The sequence below is a fragment of the Quercus suber genome, unplaced genomic scaffold (genome assembly GCF_002906115.3).
Source record: "Quercus suber isolate HL8 unplaced genomic scaffold, Cork oak 2.0 scaffold_894, whole genome shotgun sequence".
NCBI lineage: Eukaryota > Viridiplantae > Streptophyta > Magnoliopsida > Fagales > Fagaceae > Quercus > Quercus suber.
This window is the reverse complement of record NW_027070320.1, coordinates 72158-91057: the sequence shown is the minus strand read 5'-3', so window position 1 is coordinate 91057 and position 18900 is coordinate 72158. Positions and strand designations below refer to the sequence as shown.

At 34.2% G+C, this 18900-nt stretch overlaps 1 protein-coding gene and 1 pseudogene across 2 annotated transcripts; both read left to right on the top strand.

Moving 5' to 3' along the window:
- Positions 1 to 380: 380 nt before the first annotated feature.
- LOC112005687 (ribonuclease 3-like protein 2) lies at positions 381 to 5161 on the top strand. 2 transcript variants are annotated; one of them, XM_024037998.2, is made up of 4 exons: positions 381 to 1343; positions 3845 to 3994; positions 4236 to 4531; positions 4751 to 5161. In XM_024037998.2, exons 1-4 carry the CDS (start codon positions 954 to 956, stop codon positions 4923 to 4925), a joined length of 1011 nt encoding a protein of 336 aa, XP_023893766.1. In that variant the 5' UTR covers positions 381 to 953; the 3' UTR covers positions 4926 to 5161. The 2 variants fall into 2 exon arrangements, with proteins under 2 accessions (XP_023893766.1, XP_023893759.1); XM_024037991.2 differs by having other exon boundaries at positions 389 to 1343; positions 4152 to 4531.
- Positions 5162 to 7113: 1952 nt separating this feature from the next.
- On the top strand, positions 7114 to 14363 carry LOC112005679 (ribonuclease 3-like protein 2; annotated as a pseudogene).
- Positions 14364 to 18900: the final 4537 nt, after the last annotated feature.

The window sequence follows — 18900 nt, the reverse complement described above, 5'->3', positions numbered from 1 at the left end:
GGCCGTGCACTTTAACACACTTTCATTACTTTCTTTCTTTTTTTTAACTTTCTCTTTCCCACATTCATACAGAGAGAGAGAGAGAGAGAGAGAGAATATCACAGACACACAGAAGCAGTAAACAGAACCCAACTCCTGAGCTTGAAATCGACCTCACCAACCTCTCTTTGTTGTAAATCTAGCACTCCTGACTGCACACGGTTTACTATAAAAAAGTTTTATTATTTTTTCAGTTCAGTGTTTTGTGTTTTGTCCTCCGGTACCTCCATCTATCCCCCTCTCTCTCTCTCTCTCTCTCTCTCTGTGTGTGTGGAAGTTAGATCTCCATCAGATCCTCTCATTCACTGTCTCACCGAAGAGCTGTGGTTTCAACACCAAGCATGAGCTTCAGTAATTTTCTCACTCTCTCAAGCCTAGCAGATCTGAGAAAAAAGAAGATTTTTTTAGCAAAAAATCTGTCCTTAAAATTAAAATTTAAAATTTTTGAGAGGATTAGAATACCGGCTTCACCAGGCTTGCGGTCTGGTTTCTCAAAAAAAAGAATACCGGCTTCAAACCTGCACTTTCTACAACGAGAGGTTGAGGTACCACTCGAAAAGTATAAGGCTCGACGTTAATTAGTTGAATAATGTTAGAAAAAAAGTGGAGAGAATTGTACTAAATAACAGAAAAGGAAGACTCTAAAAATAAAATTACAATAATCCCCCCAAAACAGACCCTTGCTATAGTGAGAGGCATCTTTTGTTTTACACGTTTTACCATTCAAATATCGGCTTCATAAAGCAAGGGAGTCCAACAACTCCAACTACTTTAGAAATTGCAGAGGACTGCTTTTCTTTTCTGACTTTAGTGCTGTGTTAACCAAGACAGCACACAATAATACAATAAAAGCATCAAAAACTTCATCACTCCCATGAATTAGCAAGTTGGTTGGTCATTTAGGAATTCTGCATATGGATTCTCTTTTGTCCATGGAGGAGGAGGAGGAGAAGTCAGCCACAATAGTAGCTGTGGAAAAAATACTCTCCTACAGCTTCAAGGACAAGGCTCTTCTAGTAGAGGCACTCACACACCCCGCCTACTACAACAACAAAAACAAAAACAACAACAAAGGCGAGTCGTTTAGGTCGTACCAGCGGCTCGAGTTCGTAGGCGACGTGGTGCTGGGACTGGCCGTGAGCAAATACTTGTACCTGGAACACCATAGCCTCGGCCCAGGACAGCTCACAGACCTACGCTCCGCCAACGTCGGCAACGACAAACTCGCTCGGGTCGCCGTCCGCCTTGGCCTCCACCGCTACATCAGGCACAACAATAATTTGGACGCCACTCTTCTTGATGAGGTCTAACAAAAGCATCTCACTTTTCTTTCTTTTTTTTTCTTTCTTCTTCTTTTACAGTTATTGGTTTACATTTACTTGTACCATTTGCATGAATAGTGTACACTATTCAAGCAAATGTACACCATGCTATACACATTTGTTCGCTCTATAACGAAAATCTAACAAATGGTAGGAAAATGTTATTGATAATCTGCTGTTTCCACTGTCTAGTAATAGGATCAATCAGCTCGATCACTTACCAAACTGAAAAGTAGTCTCAGGAGGGCTTTGGGGATATGACTCGATTACAGATCCTAGTTTTTGATCCATCTCCCATATATGCACCCTCCATCTGCAACCAAGTGAATTCACCAATAAACTCCTCCAAGTGAGATGTCTCCATGAATGCTGTATCTAGCTTTTAAAATTTGTGCTACCAAATTATTTGGTGTTGTGAGTAATCGCCGACACTGTTTAGCTAGCAATGCCAAATTCAAAGTATGAATATCCCGAAATTCCATGATCTTGCTCCATTTCACCCAATGAATGCGATTTCTCTTCCTCTTGTTGACCCCACCCAAAATTGCTACATAAAGAATTTATCTCTTTAAATACCTACTTTGGGAATTTATATATGCTCAGTGCATGGGTGGGCACCAACCACTTTGATTAAAATTTCTTTATCTATTAATTACTTGTTAGTTTTTTTTTTTTTTTTTTTTCTTAGGGTTAATGCGTTTTGGTATATTATACTGAATTTATTGGTTTGCAATTGTCTACTACATTGCTTATATTGCAAGCATAAATTGTACAACAAACACCCTAGGGTTAGTCTTTTTTTCTTTCATTATTTGCTCATTAGTTACGTTTTGTGTTATTCTTAATGTTATTATCTTTTCTTTTCTTTTTTTTTGTTTGATAATTTGGTATATTATTTTAAATTTATTGGTCGTGGTTTAATATTACAGTTTTTACTTAACAAGAGTGAAAGGCTATAGAGGGAGAGCGAGTGAGAGATTTGGTCCAAGATCAAGACCTACAAGTTGTAATTATTTTAGAACAATGTTAGTGATGAATTTATCCACAACCTTTTTCACAATTTATTAATGTAGAAAGTTGTGATTAGAGATAAGTTGTGATTAGAAAAACATTGTTTTCACATTGATCCATCAGTGATATCATTTTATTATATACCAACTACAATACACCACATTAACAATGGTTAATAATCTTGTGTCTTTATATTCATTGTTCCTATTTTATTGAAAAACAAAATTGTTTTTTTCCTAATAATAACAATAATAATAATAATAATAATAAACTAACACTCCACATTTGTGGGAGAAGTGAGCCTTGAGCTAGAGGTCATTGGTTCAAAAAAATTGTGATTTTTGTCCCTAAGAATTTTGCAAAAGTTCATCCACACACTGTTTAAGTTGCATAGTGTTTATGACATGGCACATTGAAAGATTGAGGTATTGTGCAATAGATATATGAGCAAAATGATGGAAGTACACAAGCAATACCTTTTAAAAAGGTTAACCTTGTTATACCCAAACTGTTTTACACAATTTTACGCACTCAAAAAAGTAACTAAAATTGTGACTTTAGTTACCTTCTGTAGTGAATTAAAGGCACCCTTCTTCTTTTTTTCTTTTTTTTTCTTTTTTGAGGAAGAACATCATGAAATTTTATTAAAGAAATTAGCCATAATTGGTTGAAAGTAAAGATGGGAGGCGTGGAGGAACATCCTCCATCCACACCAAAAAACCTCTAACATGTCTAACATGTTTAGTTAGGTTGTGAGCAACAGAATTGCCAAGCCTATAAACGTGAGAAAATGAAGCACGCTTATGGTGGCTTTCGTCGAGGTAAGGATATGATCACAAGGGGAGAAAGAAACATCCGTGCTTATGAGGTCCTTAATCACAAACTCAGAATCACCTTCAAGGATAAAAGGTGACGAGCCAAGTTCGAGAGCAAAAGAAATAGCTCTTGCCACTGCCAAAGCTTCAACAATATCCGAAGAATATGGGAGATGCACCAGTTCCAAGAGGAAGCAATGGCCTGTCCCTACGAGTTGTGAATCACAATTCTCACAATTCCCAAGCCAGTTTTTCCTATATCCTTGAAAGTTGCACTGTCAAAGTTTACCTTGAGTGTAATGCTGATGGGGTGCTCCATCTCATGACCCGAGGATGAGCACAAGTCGAGGATTGAGGAGCTGAAACATGGTTTGCTCGGTGAAACTCCATGAGTGCTTGCTGGGCATTCTAAGCGACTTGTATGATATTATGCTTTTAAGAGTTTATAATTAGAACTATGCTTGTTATACACCATGTGTGTAAATACATGCACTGTGTTATAATTTGAAAATGCGACTTTACAATTTGTTTTACAGGATTTTCCCTTATAATTAATTGTTATGGTATGGATCCGTATATTTTGGACTTATCTTTGATTAATATTTGTTTAGAATTTGAACGAAGATCTACACAAATGGTTTTGTGTTACTTCTATAGGTTCAAGAGTTTGCTGATGAAGTCAGTCAAGAAGGCGATATAGTTTTACATGGATCAATTAAAGCCCCAAAGGTTCTTGCTGACATTGTAGAGTCTTTGGCAGCAGCTATATATTTTGATCTCAATTTCGATCTGCAAAAATTATGGATGGTACGTATTTAACTTCTCTTTTCTTATTTGGCAAAAATGATTTGTCTTTTTTCATTTTCTTGTTTTGGGTGCTCTCTCTCTCTCTCTCTCTCTCTCTCTCTCTCTCTCTCTCTCTCTGTTGATATAGAATTCATCATTGATTGTTTTATATTTGAAGATCTTTAGGGATCTCCTGAAACCTATTGTCACACTTGAAGTCTTGCAACAACAACCCCATCCTATTGATACATTGTATAAACAGTGTGCAAAGCAAGGGAGGGAAGTTGCCATTAAGCCCTGGAGGGATGGGGCAAAGAATATTGCCAGTGTATATGTCGATGGTGTGTTTGTTGCCTCAGGTTCTTCTAGTCAATTAATGGACATTGCAAGGCTTAATGCAGCAAAGCAAGCATTGCTCGAGTTAGCGAAATCTATGCCCACTAACATTGGGAGGTTAGATTTTTCTTTTGGGCTCAACAAGTCATTAAAGATTGAAGGAGCAATGCAAAAGTTGCGCGAGTTTTGTCAGAAGAAAAGGTGGGCTGTACCTAGTTACAGGTATGAGCTTCTTTATCATAAGTCATGAAGAATTATATATATATATATATATTATACACATTCTCGCACAAACACACTACACAGAGAAATCATGACTTTAAGTCACAATTTCTATGTAGTTTAAGTATGTGTAATAAGCAACACCCTTTTTCAAACTCTCACTTTCTTATCTATCTGGTAAGATATTGAATTGAAATGTACATTTGGTATAATTGGCAGCATTGTGAAGGCAGAGGGTCCACCACACGCAAAGAAATATGTATACTTGGTTCAAATAGAAAATGCAGATGGTGGTTTGTCTATGGAGGGAGAAGAAAAGTCAAAAGTAAAGGAAGCAAAAAATTCTGCAGCTTCATGTATTATTCGTGCCTTCTTAGAGTCTAATCCGACATAATATAATAAAATATTAAAGTAGATCGAAGCCTCCCCTAAACTTCTACCGCATGTCATGATTGTCGAACTTATAAAGATTGATACGTGTTGTATTTATTCAGATGATTTGGACAAACAAAACCACATGGAGCACAATAATTTGTCCATGTCAATTTTATCTATTACATGTCTTTCAGGTGTCAATAATAAATGGATATTTATAAATTCCTAAATAAATATGTGCTTAAAATTGTGTCAGTTGTCATCTTTGGTTCAGCTTGTATGTTGTTTTTGCACTAGCATTAGCATTGGGGAATGCTAATGCCATATGTAAGGTGTATTTGGCATTTCAAGTCTCAAAATGTATTGCATCAGGGAATGCTAAAGGTAAGTATTGCAAATTTTTTTGCAATACTGCTACAGTACAATTTCTAAAGGTAGAATTGCATTGTAGCAGTATTGTAAAAAAAATATATATATATATATATTATGATGCTTTTTCTCCCGAAATTTCTCTCTCATCTCTGTCATTTTTGTTGTTCTCTTCTCTCTCTTCCTTCTCTGTTTTCTCCATTTGCTCTCTCTTCTCTTCAAACCCAAACACCATCACACACCATCCTCCATCGCTGAAGCTTCACCAAGCCTCTCACCCATCTCCATCGCACTATAGCTCCATCCATCGCTAAAGCTTCACACAGCCTCACCCATCTCCATCGGTAAAGCTTCACACGGCCTCTCTCTCATCTCTCATCTCCATCGCTGAAGCTTCACCTCTACCGATTCACCCATCTCCATCGCTGAAGCTTCACACGGCCTCTCTCTCATCTCTCACTGTAGCTCAACTGATTCACCCCCACCCATCTCCAAATCCCTTTGCTGATTTACCCATCTCATAAACCCAAGACTCTAGATAGCTCTACCCATTTAACTCTTCACTTTATCACTCTCTCTTCAAACTGAGATTCTCAAGGGTTTTTGGGTTTTGATTAAGATTTTGCAAAAATGAAGCTTCGTCGATGTTGGGGGATTTAGCTTCATCGGTGTTGGTGCTGACTATAAGGTGGGTTTTGATCAATGCATTAGTGTTTTTGTGTTTGTGTTTCTTTTCTCTCTCAGCAAGAAAAAGAAGGATTCAATTTGTGTTTGTGTTTGGGTTTTGATCAAAGAATTGTTGTTGATGTTTGCAGATGTGAGATTTAGCTTCATCATAAGGAGTTTTCGCTCTCTGGCACGGGATTAGCATCTTCAGAAAGTTTGCTCAGGTTCATCTTCAATTACCAATAAGTTTTTCTCTCTATCTATGTCTCATTGATTCTTGATCTTCTGGGATTTTGCAGTGAAGATGTGGTGGTTTTCTATAATTGTTGTATTTTGCATTTTGTTGGTTGATGACTTGTATTTTCTTTGTGGTTTTCTTTTAATTATCTTTTGATTAGTTGAATGCATGCTCCGTTGCTTAATTGAACACTATGGTGTTTTACACAAGAATATAAGATAAGTTATGCCTTAGTTCAAATATACAAGTTTAGAAATCTGAAATCTGATAATTGCTTAATTGACTTGTACTATTGTTGTTGATACTGTTGTCTTAGTGTTATTATTGTTTTGGATTGCATCTCAACAGCAAAATGAAGCCTGTAGTCCAGTTAGTTGCAGTAAGACTTTAAGAGTGTGATTATCTGGGCTTGCTTAGTGGTAACTAGAAGACCAAGGGATAATTTATTAACTTTTTTTCTTTTTGAAGTTACAGAAGAAACCTGCCTTGGATGAACCGTAGGAGATTTAGTTATGTATTATTTATAATTTTGAAATTATATTTTACCTTGATTGCTATTTTGTTTAGCACCTGGGATTTTAATAGTTTGCTACATGGTGTATTTATTTTGTTTTAACCTGTGTCTACATATATGCAACCTAAACAAGGAGTAGGGTATTATTATGTATCTAAATGTAGCATTCTAATCATAAATTACTAATTAGTGTACACAAATGAGCTTATAAGTTATAAGTTCATGTCTTTGATAAGCTTTTTTGTTCCTCACAAATAAGCTTATAAGTTATAAGTTAGGAGTTGTCAACATATATTGTAGGATGTTGCTATATGTGAGAAGTTGCCACCAAAATATTATGATTAACTTATACTAATTGTAAAGATACAAATAAGAATTGACTTCATACACTAACTGTTTTAAGTTCCCTATTTAAAAGGGATGGTTAAGCAAGAAGACATTGAACAATATGGTAATTCCTTACAAGGGGATTCCGATTTTGTAGAACCATTTTTAAGTGGGTCTCAAAATCCTTTAATCCCCATCCAGTCTTTACCGAAAGTTGAAATTGTCACCCCTAGTTCAACAAAACATGGTGGCAACTTAAGCATAGATAAGGACCTCCTCCTCATCTCTGTATGGCTTAACATTGGCATGGATACTGTGCATGGTACTGAACAAAAGGGTGACAAATTTTGGGCGAAAATTTGGGAATACTTTTGCGTGAAAAATACTTACGGAACCACACGTTCTAGTTCCTCCCTATCAAGTTGATGGGGAAATATTAATAGGAAACCCATCAATGTATTCGAGACCATAAAAATCATTTTCAACTCCAATAAGACCTCATTGAGCATTTATGGCAATAACAAAGGGAGTTGTAGGAACTTAGTAAAGTGTGTGAGTTATGCATGTGGTGTTTTATTGTAATTTGATATATGTATGAGTCTTCTAAAGACAACATTGATAGTTATGTCTGTGGATTGCATCTATATATATGTATGTGGATTTTTAAAGTTGGCAGGTTGAGTACATTGATTTTTGGTAGGTTGCATGTATATATATATATATATATATATATATATATATGTATGTGGATTTTTTAAGTTGGAGGTTGAGTACATTGATATTTGGCAGGTTACATATGTGTGTGTGTGTGTGTGTGTGTGTGTGTGTGTGTGTGTGGATTTTTAAAATTAGCAAGCTTGAGTAAATTGATATTTTTGCTAGTTCTTTCTAAAAAAACAAAAAGACTCATTGGCTGGTTCAATATGTATGTATGTGGAATAGTTGTTTGGAATAATTGGCAGGTTCAATATGTATGTATGTGGAATAGTTGTTTGGAATAATTGGCAGGTTCAATATGTTTGACAGGTTCAATGTGTATATATGTGGAATAGTTGTTTAGAATAATTGGCAGGTTCAATATGTTTGACAGGTTCTTTACCCAAAAAAAAATTGGCAAGTTGTTTGGAATAGTTGTTGAATTTGAAAGAAAAAGAAAGTTTGCTAGAAAGAAATGATAAAGGCTAAGAAAGAAATGTGACCACTGGGAAAAAATTACTGTTGAAAAGCCTAGGAAAATTTGACCATTGGAATCATGCTTAAGTTTGAAAAAAGTGACAGTTGAAAGAAACAATAAAGAAAGATTAAAAAATAATATTTTAATAAAAATAGAGTTTTGGGATGCTGGAGGTATTCTAAAATAGTATGGTATAATGATAAAGTAGATTTTTGGAATGGTATAATAGAGTAGCATTGACATCCCCCAATGCTAATGCTCTAAGACTCCATTTGTCTAGCTAGCATTGGTTTCTAAACTTCTTTATGTGGATGAAAACATATTGCTTTGATGCTCACTACTTTCCTTTCTAATTGGTAATATTTGAGAATTTGCTATCTTTCTTAGTAGTATGCAAGTCAAGGAATTTAAGAGTTGGGACGCAAGTGGAAATGCCTCCTAAGAGCATTCAATCAGCTCATCTAAATTTTCTGTCTATTTTACACGAAAAAAACCTCATCTTTCTATTTTACACTACCACTTTTAGAAAACCCCACATCAGTTCATTTATTTTACAAGATATTTCAATAAAATATTCACTCTACACAATTATTTTATTATTTCCCTCAACCACTTCTACCTATATACGCGCCCTCTTTCTCTCTTCTGAACAGATCAGAACTCTCTCTCTCTCTCTCTCTCTCTCTCTCTCTCTCTCTCTCTCTCTCTTTTCTTCCTTCTCTCACCGGTCGATCCAGATCGTTCCACGCTCCATGCTCTGATCAAGCGATACCCACGAGCTCCAGCGACCCAGAACCTTTTTTCACCGGCCGATCCATGCTCCACAAGCACCGATCCACGCTCCACGCTTCACCGGCCTACCCACGAGCTCCGATCAAGCGAGACCCACGAGCTCCGGCGACCCAAATCCTTTCTTCACCGGCCGATCCACGCTCCATGCTTCACCGACCGACCCACGAGCTCCAACGACCCAGATCGTTCCGATAAGCACCGATCTCTCTGTCCGTTTGGGTTTGTTTGTGTGTGGGTTTGGTGGGGTTAATTTTCAGTTGATTTGGCGCGCTGGATGTTGTAATGGTTGGGGAAGAAAGGTAGGAGATGAGAGTCAGTTAGAGAGGAGAGAGAAAAACTATTAAAAAATTAAATACACGAGCTACAGTGCCCGTGTAAATTTACACGGGTACTATAGCTCGTTGATAATTTTTCACAAGTTTACATGATTTTAAAATGACTAATGTGGAGTGTTTTTTGGTGCAAAATGTGTAAAAATGATCAAAATGTGTATTTTACACATTTATAAAAGAGCTGATGTGAATGCTCTAAAGAACCCATTCAATATTAACTAACATGTAATTTATCCACCATTTTCTAAATAAACTCTACCAAATAAACACTCAATCTCAACTCTTTTCTGCCTTCTTAACTCTCAAGACGCTAACAAATTTGATACACACCCTTACCACCAAAAAAATAGAGGCTAACCCCTTTCTCCTACACCCACTTGGTTCACACCTATTGATGTTTTAGTGAAAATTAGCACGATTCATAGGTGATTTGTATTTTAGACAAAAATGATATAAGATTTGAACATGTTCTATTACAAAATAAATTGAAACAGTAGTAATTTATCAAAGTTTTAATGGGTCCATTGCTTGAAAGTTGAATCATGCTTGCTTTGGAACTAAAAGTTCAAGATTTGATTTCTTTTATCTTAGAAAAAGTGCAACAAAATAGATATTGAGTAAGGAACATTATTAGAACTAGCTGCAAACCTGTGCATTGCGCGTGATAATTATTTTTATGGTGGTTTTATTAAATTTTTTATTTATTATAGGAACAATCATAAATGTAATATAGAAATAATTATAAATCATAAATATAAATTTTGTCATACCAAAATGAAAATAATACAATTTTTCTCAGAAATTCAAAAGGCAAGTTAACGAAAATATTTATTTTTCAATAAAAGTTATTTATAACATTTTGTGAATCACTAAAAAGAATATAAAATTTGGAATTATTCTTTTAGTTATAAAAAAACTTTCTCAAACCTTATTTTTTCTGCCTACAATCTAAAACACCGAAAAACATAACTAAAAAAATTAATAAAACTTAACAATGATTAATTAGACCAATTAGGAAAACAATTTGGTTTTGATAATCTATAAAGGTTTTTTTTATTTTTTTTGGTTTGCAAAAATTGTAATTTCATCCACCCAAAACATATTATCAAATAAACAATTATTAGCAAAATCTAAGAATTAAATTTCTATATATGCATTGTTATAAAATAATAATAATTAAAATAAAATTACAAAAGCTAAAATTTGTCGCCCATCCAATTAAATGACATTATAAAATACTTCTAATATAACTATTAAGAGTACTTTGTCCACCACAAAGGATTAAAAAATAAATGTGGGTGCCTGAGGACAAAATTGAAGAGTTACAGTACTGATATGGGGATATCATGTGCCACTAGAGGAAATTCGCCCAAGAAGAGGAGGGGATGAGACAAATGACTCTAAGGCGCTCCAAGTGGGAAAAACAGTCTAATGAGAGAGAGAATCTGTGAGAGTAGGGGAAGTTTCCAGTTTAGAGTAGCCTGTTGCCTCTACATTAAATGATAGGCAAAAGCTTTATCAGCTACATTAATGAGGAAGTGACTTGAACAATGCAATTTACAGCTAAGCAAACCTCTTATATCACCTTCCTCAAATGTTTAAAGAGACAAGTGTCACGAGCAGAAATTTGTTAGGTAAAGATGGGAGGTCAAGATGTGAAAGAGGGAGGAGTATATATGAAAAAAGATGGTTTTCAAAGAAAATGATCCAGACAAAAGTATCAAAAAAATAAAAATAAAAAAGAAACAATAAGAATATTGAGAGAAGAAAGTGAACAGTGCAATTTTCTGTGTAACATTGGCCTCCTTGGGCAAGCTTGTACTGAGACATTAGCTTGTCCATTCTATAATATTAGTCATTTCTTCCTTATTTTCACCCTCGGGTAGAGCTCTCTCTTATTGTTCGTTTCCCCCTCTAACAAATTTATTGATTTGGGTCAAGGTTAAACTGTACAACTCACTGTTCTAAGTGGGCTTGGACCGCCAGATTTTTTGGTCCTTACAATAAACAAAAATTAGTAAAGTCTCATAGTTTAACATCTAAATTGAGCACTATAAAAAAATCATGTTATGTATTAGAATAAATATCAAATTACAATAAATACCAAATTATTCAAATCATGCTATTTAATAGAATAATATTATATTTTTATATGCTATATTTAATTCTTTATAATGCAATAGGATAACATTTAACAATAAATAAAAAATAAAGTAAAAAATAAAACAACAACAACAACAACAACAATCTAGAAAACAAAACTAAATCGCATTAACCCAAAGTGGAGTTTTAAAGAATATAAAAATTTATCAAGCTAAAGCAGAGATGCAAGAAAAAAAACCACTAAAAAATTAAGAGAGAGAGAGAGAGAGAGAGAGAGAGAGAGAGAGAGAGAGAATCTTTTTTTGTGAGGGGAAACTATGCATAGAATGGAAAAGATAGTGAAAATTTTATAGTAAGAGGGCGTGAATAAAAAGAGACAAACTTAAAGGAAGATGAAGGAAAAAAGGAAAAATGATATTAATGTAGAGGGTAGTGGAGAGATGAAAAGATAAGGGAGGAAGAAAAATTGGAGAAGTAATAGGGAGATGAAAATGTAAGGGATGGAGAAAGATTGAAGAAGTGTAAATATTAAAAAAATGAACTTTAAAAACAATAAATTCACACACTGTTTAAGTTGCATAATGTTTATGACATGGCACATTGAAAGATTGAGGTATTGTGCAATAGATATATGAGCAAAATGATGGAAGTACCACAATCAATACTTTTTAAAGAGATTAACCTTGTTATACCAAAACTGTTTTACGCAATTTTACACTCTCCAAAAAGATTGTGACTTTAGTTACCTTTCGTAGTGAATTAAAGACACCCTCTTTTTTTCTTTTTTCTTTCTTTCTTTTTTTTTTTTTTTTGAGGAAGAATGTCATGAAATTTTATTAAAGAAATTAGTCATAATCAGTTGAAATTAAAGATTAGAGGTATGGAGGAACATCCTCCATCCACACCAAAAAACCTCTAACATGTCTAGCATATTTAGCTAGGTTGTGAGCAACAGAATTACCAAGCCTACGAACGTGAGAAACTGAAGCACAGTTGCTGGGTTCTATAGTGGCTTTTGCTGAGGTAAGGATATGACCACAAGAGGAGAAAGAAATATCCGTGCCTATAAGGTCCTCAATCACAATCTCAGAATCGCCTTGAAGGATAAAAGGTGACGAGCCAAGTTCAAGAGCAAAAGAAATAATTCTTGCCACTGCCAAAGCTTCAACAATATCCGAAGAATATGGGAGATGCGCCAGTTCAAAAAGGAAGCAATGGCCGTCCTTACGAGTTGCGAATCACAATTCTCACAATTCCCAGGCCAGCTTTTCCTATATCCTTGAAAGTTTTGCACTGTCAAAGTTTACCTTGAGTGTACCTGCTGGTGGGGGGCTCCATCTGACCCGAGGATGAGCACAAGTCGAGGATTGAGGAGCTGAAACATGGTTTGCTCAGTGAAATTCCATGAGTGCTTGCTGGGCATTCTAAGCGACTTGTATGATATTATGCTTTTAAGAGTTTATAATTAGAGCTATGCTTGTTATACACCATGTGTGTAAATACATGCACTGTGTTATAATTTGAAAATGTGACTTTACAATGTGTTTTACTGGATTTTCCCTTATAATTAATTGTTATGGTATGGATCCGTATATTTTGGACTTATCTTTGATTAATATTTGTTTAGAATTTGAACGAAGATCTACATAAATGGTTTTGTGTTACTTCTATAGGTTCAAGAGTTTGCTGATGAAGTCAGTCAAGAAGGCGATATAGTTTTACATGGATCAATTAAAGCCCCAAAGGTTCTTGCTGACATTGTAGAGTCTTTGGCAGCAGCTATATATTTTGATCTAAATTTCGATCTACAAAAATTACGGGTGGTGCGTATATAACTTCTCTTTTCTTATTTGGCAAAAATGATTTGTCTTTTTTTCATTTTCTTGTTTTGGATGCTCTCTCTCTCTCTCTCTGTTGATATAGAATTCATCATTGATTGTTTTATATATGAAGATCTTTAGGGATCTCCTGAAACCTATTGTCACACTTGAAGTCTTGCAACAACAACCCCATCCTATTGATACATTGTATAAACAGTGTGCAAAGCAAGGGAGGGAAGTTGCCATTAAGCCCTGGAGGGATTGGGCAAAGAATATTGCCAGTGTATATGTCGATGGTGTGTTTGTTGCCTCAGGTTCTTCTAATCAATTAATGGACATTGCAAGGCTTAATGCAGCAAAGCAAGCATTGCTCGAGTTAGCGAAATCTATGCCCACTAACATTGGGAGGTTAGATTTTTCTTTTGGGCTCAACAAGTCATTAGAGATTGAAGGAGCAAAGCAAAAGTTGCAAGAGTTTTGTAAGAAAAGGTGGGCTATACCTAGTTACAGGTATGAGCTTCTTTATCATAAGTCGTGAAGAATTATATATATATATATATATATTATATACATTCTCACACAAACACACTACACAGAAAAATTATGACTTTAAGTAACAATTTCTATGTAGTTTGAGTATGTGTAATAAACAACACCCTTTTCCAAATTCTCACTTTCTCATCTATCTGGTAAAATATTGAATTGAAATGTACATTTGCTATAATTGGCAGCATTGTGAAGGCAGAGGGTCCACCACACGCAAAGAAATATGTATGCTTGGTTCAAATAGAAAATGCAGATGGTACCGTGGATTGTCTATGGAGGGAGAAGAAAAGTCAAAAGTAAGGGAAGCAAAAAATTCTGCAGGTTCATGTATTATTCGTGCCATATTAGAGTCTAATCCGACATAATATAATAAAATATTAAAGTAGAAGCCTCACCTTAACTTCTACCATATGTCATGATTGTCGAACTTATAAAGATTGATACGTGTTGTATTTATTCAGATGATTTGGACAAACAAAACCACATGGAGCACAATAATTTGTCCATGTCAATTTTATCTATTACATGTCTATCAGGTGTCAATAAAAAATGGATATTTATAAATTCCTAAATAAATATGTGCTTAAAATTGTGTCAGTTGTCATCTTTGGGTCAGCTTTTATGTTGTTTTTGCACAAAAGACTCCGTTGTCTGGCTAGCATTGGTTTCTAAACTTCTTTATGTGGATGAAAATATATTGCTTTGATGCTCACTACTTTCCCTTCTAATTGGTAATATTTGAGAATTTGCTATCTTCCTTAGTAGTATGAAAGTCAAGGAATTTAAGAGTTGGGACAGCAAGTGGAAATGCCCTCCTAAAGAACCCATTCAATATTAACTAACATGTAATTTATCCACCATTTTCTAAATAAACTCTCCCAAATAAACACTCAATCTCAAATCTTTTCTGCCTTCTTAACTCTCAAGACGCTAACAAATTTGATACACACCCTTACCACCAAAAAAATAGAGGCTAACCCCTTTCTCCTACGCCCACTCGGAGCACACCTATTGATTTTTTAGTAAAAAATAGCACCATTCATAGGTGATTGTTATTTTAGACAAAAATGATATAACATTTGAACATGTTCTATTACAAAATAAATTGAAACAGTAGTAATTTATCAAAGTTTTAATGGGTCCATTTGCTTGAAAGTTGAATCATGCTTGCTTTGGAACTAAAAGTTCAAGATTTGATTTCTTTTATCTCAGAAAAAGTGCAACAAAATAGATATTGAGTAAGAAACATTATTAGAACTAACCACGAACCTGTGCATTGCGCATGATAATTATTTTTATGGTGGTTTTATTATTATTTTTTTTTTACGATTTAAACTAATTTAATAATGAGTAATGTATTTCGTAATCATATTTTTATTTATTATAGGAACAATCATAAATGTAATATAGAAACTGAATGCTCGAAAATGTGTGAAAACAAAAGAGCTATTTAGACTCCCAAATTAAAGTTATGGCTTGATTGATTTTACTCTAACTTAATACTAAGTACGGAAAAGAGTAAATGCAAGCAGATAAACAAACAGACTACTCTAACCCATAATCATTATAATACAGCAGTAAAATGAATGGTAAAATAGTAGGGAAGAAGAATGCAAATACAAGATAACACGTTAATGTGTTATCGAAGAGGAAACCGAAGTACTTGGCGTAAAAACTCTTTACCGCCCTCCAAGCGGTAATTGATCCACTAGAGAATCAATTGGGATACATGAGTTAGCAAGAGACCTTCCAAGCCTAATCTACCTGATACACCTAAGCCTTCCAAGCTCCTACTCCAACAAGGCTTTTCGAAATCATGTCTTGTCTAGCTCTCTAGATCCTGCAATACGCCCGATTGTATCTGCCAAAAGTCGGGCTTCTTCCAATGCTTCCCAGCAGCACCAAAACCTCACTGAACACTCTGAAAGGGTGTGGTAATTATCTAGGCTATCAACCTCTTAATGGTATGGAAATGGAGAGGTAGGAGTTAAGAAAAATCCACAAGCAATTGTATAGAGAATTGTGGGTATAACAATCTCTAACTCTCAAGGTTTGTGGCTAAGGTTTTCTCTCAGAAGTACTCCTCAACATCTGTAGGTAATGTGGGTATATATAGTGTGGATACAAATACTGTGTATCAAAAATGACAATCTGGCAAAACAGAATGTTTCGCGAGTGTCTCGTGGGAAGGCCCTACGCACGAGATAATCTGTCTCCATCCTGTCCTGACTCTTCGCATTTCAGTCATGTACAATGCACATGCATCACTTCGTGGGAAGCTTACTCACAAGCTATTCGCGAAAACACTTCAGTCTTCAATTTGCCTTGAGTCTTCACACACTCTCTCTCTCTCTCACATACAACTCTTACAATGAAATCCCACATTAAATACAAGGTATAAAAGATTGAACAAAATTACAATCAAATTTGGCACGGAATTAAAGCCAACAAAACACATAGTTGCAAATTACAACTTTATAGAAACAATCATAAATATAAATTTTGTCCTACCAAAATTAAAATAATACAATTTTTCTCAGAAATTCAAAAGGCAAGTTAACGAAAATATTTATTTTTCAATAAAAGTTATTTATAACATTTTGTGAATCATTAAAAAAAATATAAAATTTGGAAATTATTCTTTTAGTTTTAAAAAATCTTTCTCAAACCTTATTTTTTCTACCTACAATCCAAAACACCGAAAAACACAACTAAAAAAAATTAATAAAACTTAACAATGATTAATTGGACCAATTAGGAAAACAATTTGGTTTTGATAATCTGTAAAGTTTTTTTTTTTTTTTTTTTTCAGAAATTGTAATTTCGTCCATCCAAAACATATTATCAAATAAACAATTATTAACAAAATCTAAGAATTAAATTTCTATATATGCATTGTTATAAAATAATAATAATAATTAAAATAAAATTACAAAAGCTAAAATTTGTCGCCCATCCAATTAAATGGCATAATAGAGTACTTCTAATACAACTATTAAAAGTACTTTGTCCACCACAAAGGATTCAAAAATAAATGTGAGTGCTTGAAGACCGAGGATGGAATTGAAGAGTTGCAGTACTGATATGGGGATATCACGTGCCAGAAGAGGAAATTCACTCGAGGAGAGGAGGGGATGAGACAAATGACTCTAAAGCGCTCCAGGTGGGAAGAATGGTCTGAAGAGAGAGAGAGAATCAGTGAGAGTAGAGGAAGTTTCTAGTTTGGAGTAGCATGTTGCCTTCGCATTAAATGGTGGGCAACAACTTTATCAGCTGCATTGATGAGGAAGTGACCTGAACAGTGTAATTCACAGCTAAGCAAACCCCTTCTACCACCTTCTTTAGATGTTTAAAGAGACAAGTGTCACAAACATAAATTTATTAGGTAAAGATAGGAGGTCAAGATGTGAAAGAGGGAGGAGTATATAAGAAAAAAGATGGTTTTTAGATAAAAGGATCCAGACAGAAGTATAAAAAAAAAATTTTTAAAAAAAAAAAAAAAAAAAAAAGAACATTGAGAGAAGAAAGTGAACAGTGCAATTTTCTATGTAACATTGGCCTCCTTGGGTAAGCTTGTACGGAGACATTAGCTCATCAATTCTATAATATTAGCTCTTTCTTCCTTATTTTCACCCTCGGGCAGGGCCCTATCTTGTTGTTCGTTTCCCTCTCTTACAAATTTATTAAATTTGGCCAACGTTAAACTGTACAACTCACTGTTCTAAATGGGCTTGGGCTGCCATATTTTTTTATCCTTACAATTTACAAAAATTAGTAAAGTCTCATAGTTTAACATCTAAATTGAGCACTATAAAAAATCATGCTATGTAATAGAATAAATATCAAATTACAATAAATACCAAATTATTCAAATCATGCTATTTAATAGAATAATATTATATTTTTATATGCTATATTTAATTTTTTATAATGCAATAAGATAACATTTAACAATCAAAGAGAACCAAAAATAAAAATAAAAACAACAACAACAACAACAATCTAGAAAATAAAACTAAATCGTGTTAACCCAAAGTGGAGTTTTAAAGAATATAAAAATTTATCAACCTAAAGTAGAGATGCAAGAAAAAAAAACCACTAAAAAATTGAGAGAGAGAAAGAGAGAGAGAGAGAGACATAGAGAGAGAGAGAACCTTTTTTTGTGAGGTGAAACTATGCATAGAATGAAAAAGATAGTGGCAAATTTATAGTAAGAGAGCATGAATAAAAAGAGACAAAATTAAAGAAAGATGAAGGGAAAAATGAATAAAGATATTAATGTATAGGGTAGTGGGGAGATGAAAAGATAAGGGAGGGAGAAAGATTGGAGAAGTAGTGGGGAGATGAAAATATAAGGGAGGGAGAAAGGTTGGAAAAGTGTAAATATTAAAAAAAATGAATGTTAAAAACAATTATAGGAAAATTGGAAAGAAAAAAGATAATGACGTGAACGCTGATATAGTTTAACTGGAGCGTAATAATAATAAATACTACGCTTCAATTTATATATATATATATATATAGAGGGTTGGATTCAAGTTACACTTAGTGTAACTTTAAACAATGTTACGCTACTCAATATTTTTTAATTGGATGCGAATATTGACAAATCCACCCTTAGATTACATTATCTTCATATATCCTTCATGCCTGCAAAATTTCAAAATGATTAAAAATTAATAACCATGTCATCAATCAATTGTTAAAATTCAAGTTTTTGTAGTTTAAAATAATGCATAAAAGATGAGTTTATGGATTAAATAGTAAATAACATCCAATTGATATGAAAATTGGCATACACGTTAAGAACATATAGAATATGTAATTCAACGGTTGGATTTTCAAAATATTAATTCAATAACAAGCTATTGAATAGTGTAACATTGCTTAAAGTTACACCAGGTGTAACTTAAACCCAACCCATATATATATATTACTAAAAGATTGCAATTGGTTTATAATCTTTAGATGGAGTTTTCAAGATACACATACATGCATAAGCTCCCACTTTGATAGTCTAATAGCAAAATATTTCCCGTATTGTGATGTTCTACGAGCAAAGATGGGGAATAACCCCTTCTATGCTTGGTGGACTATTCACAAGAGGACTCAA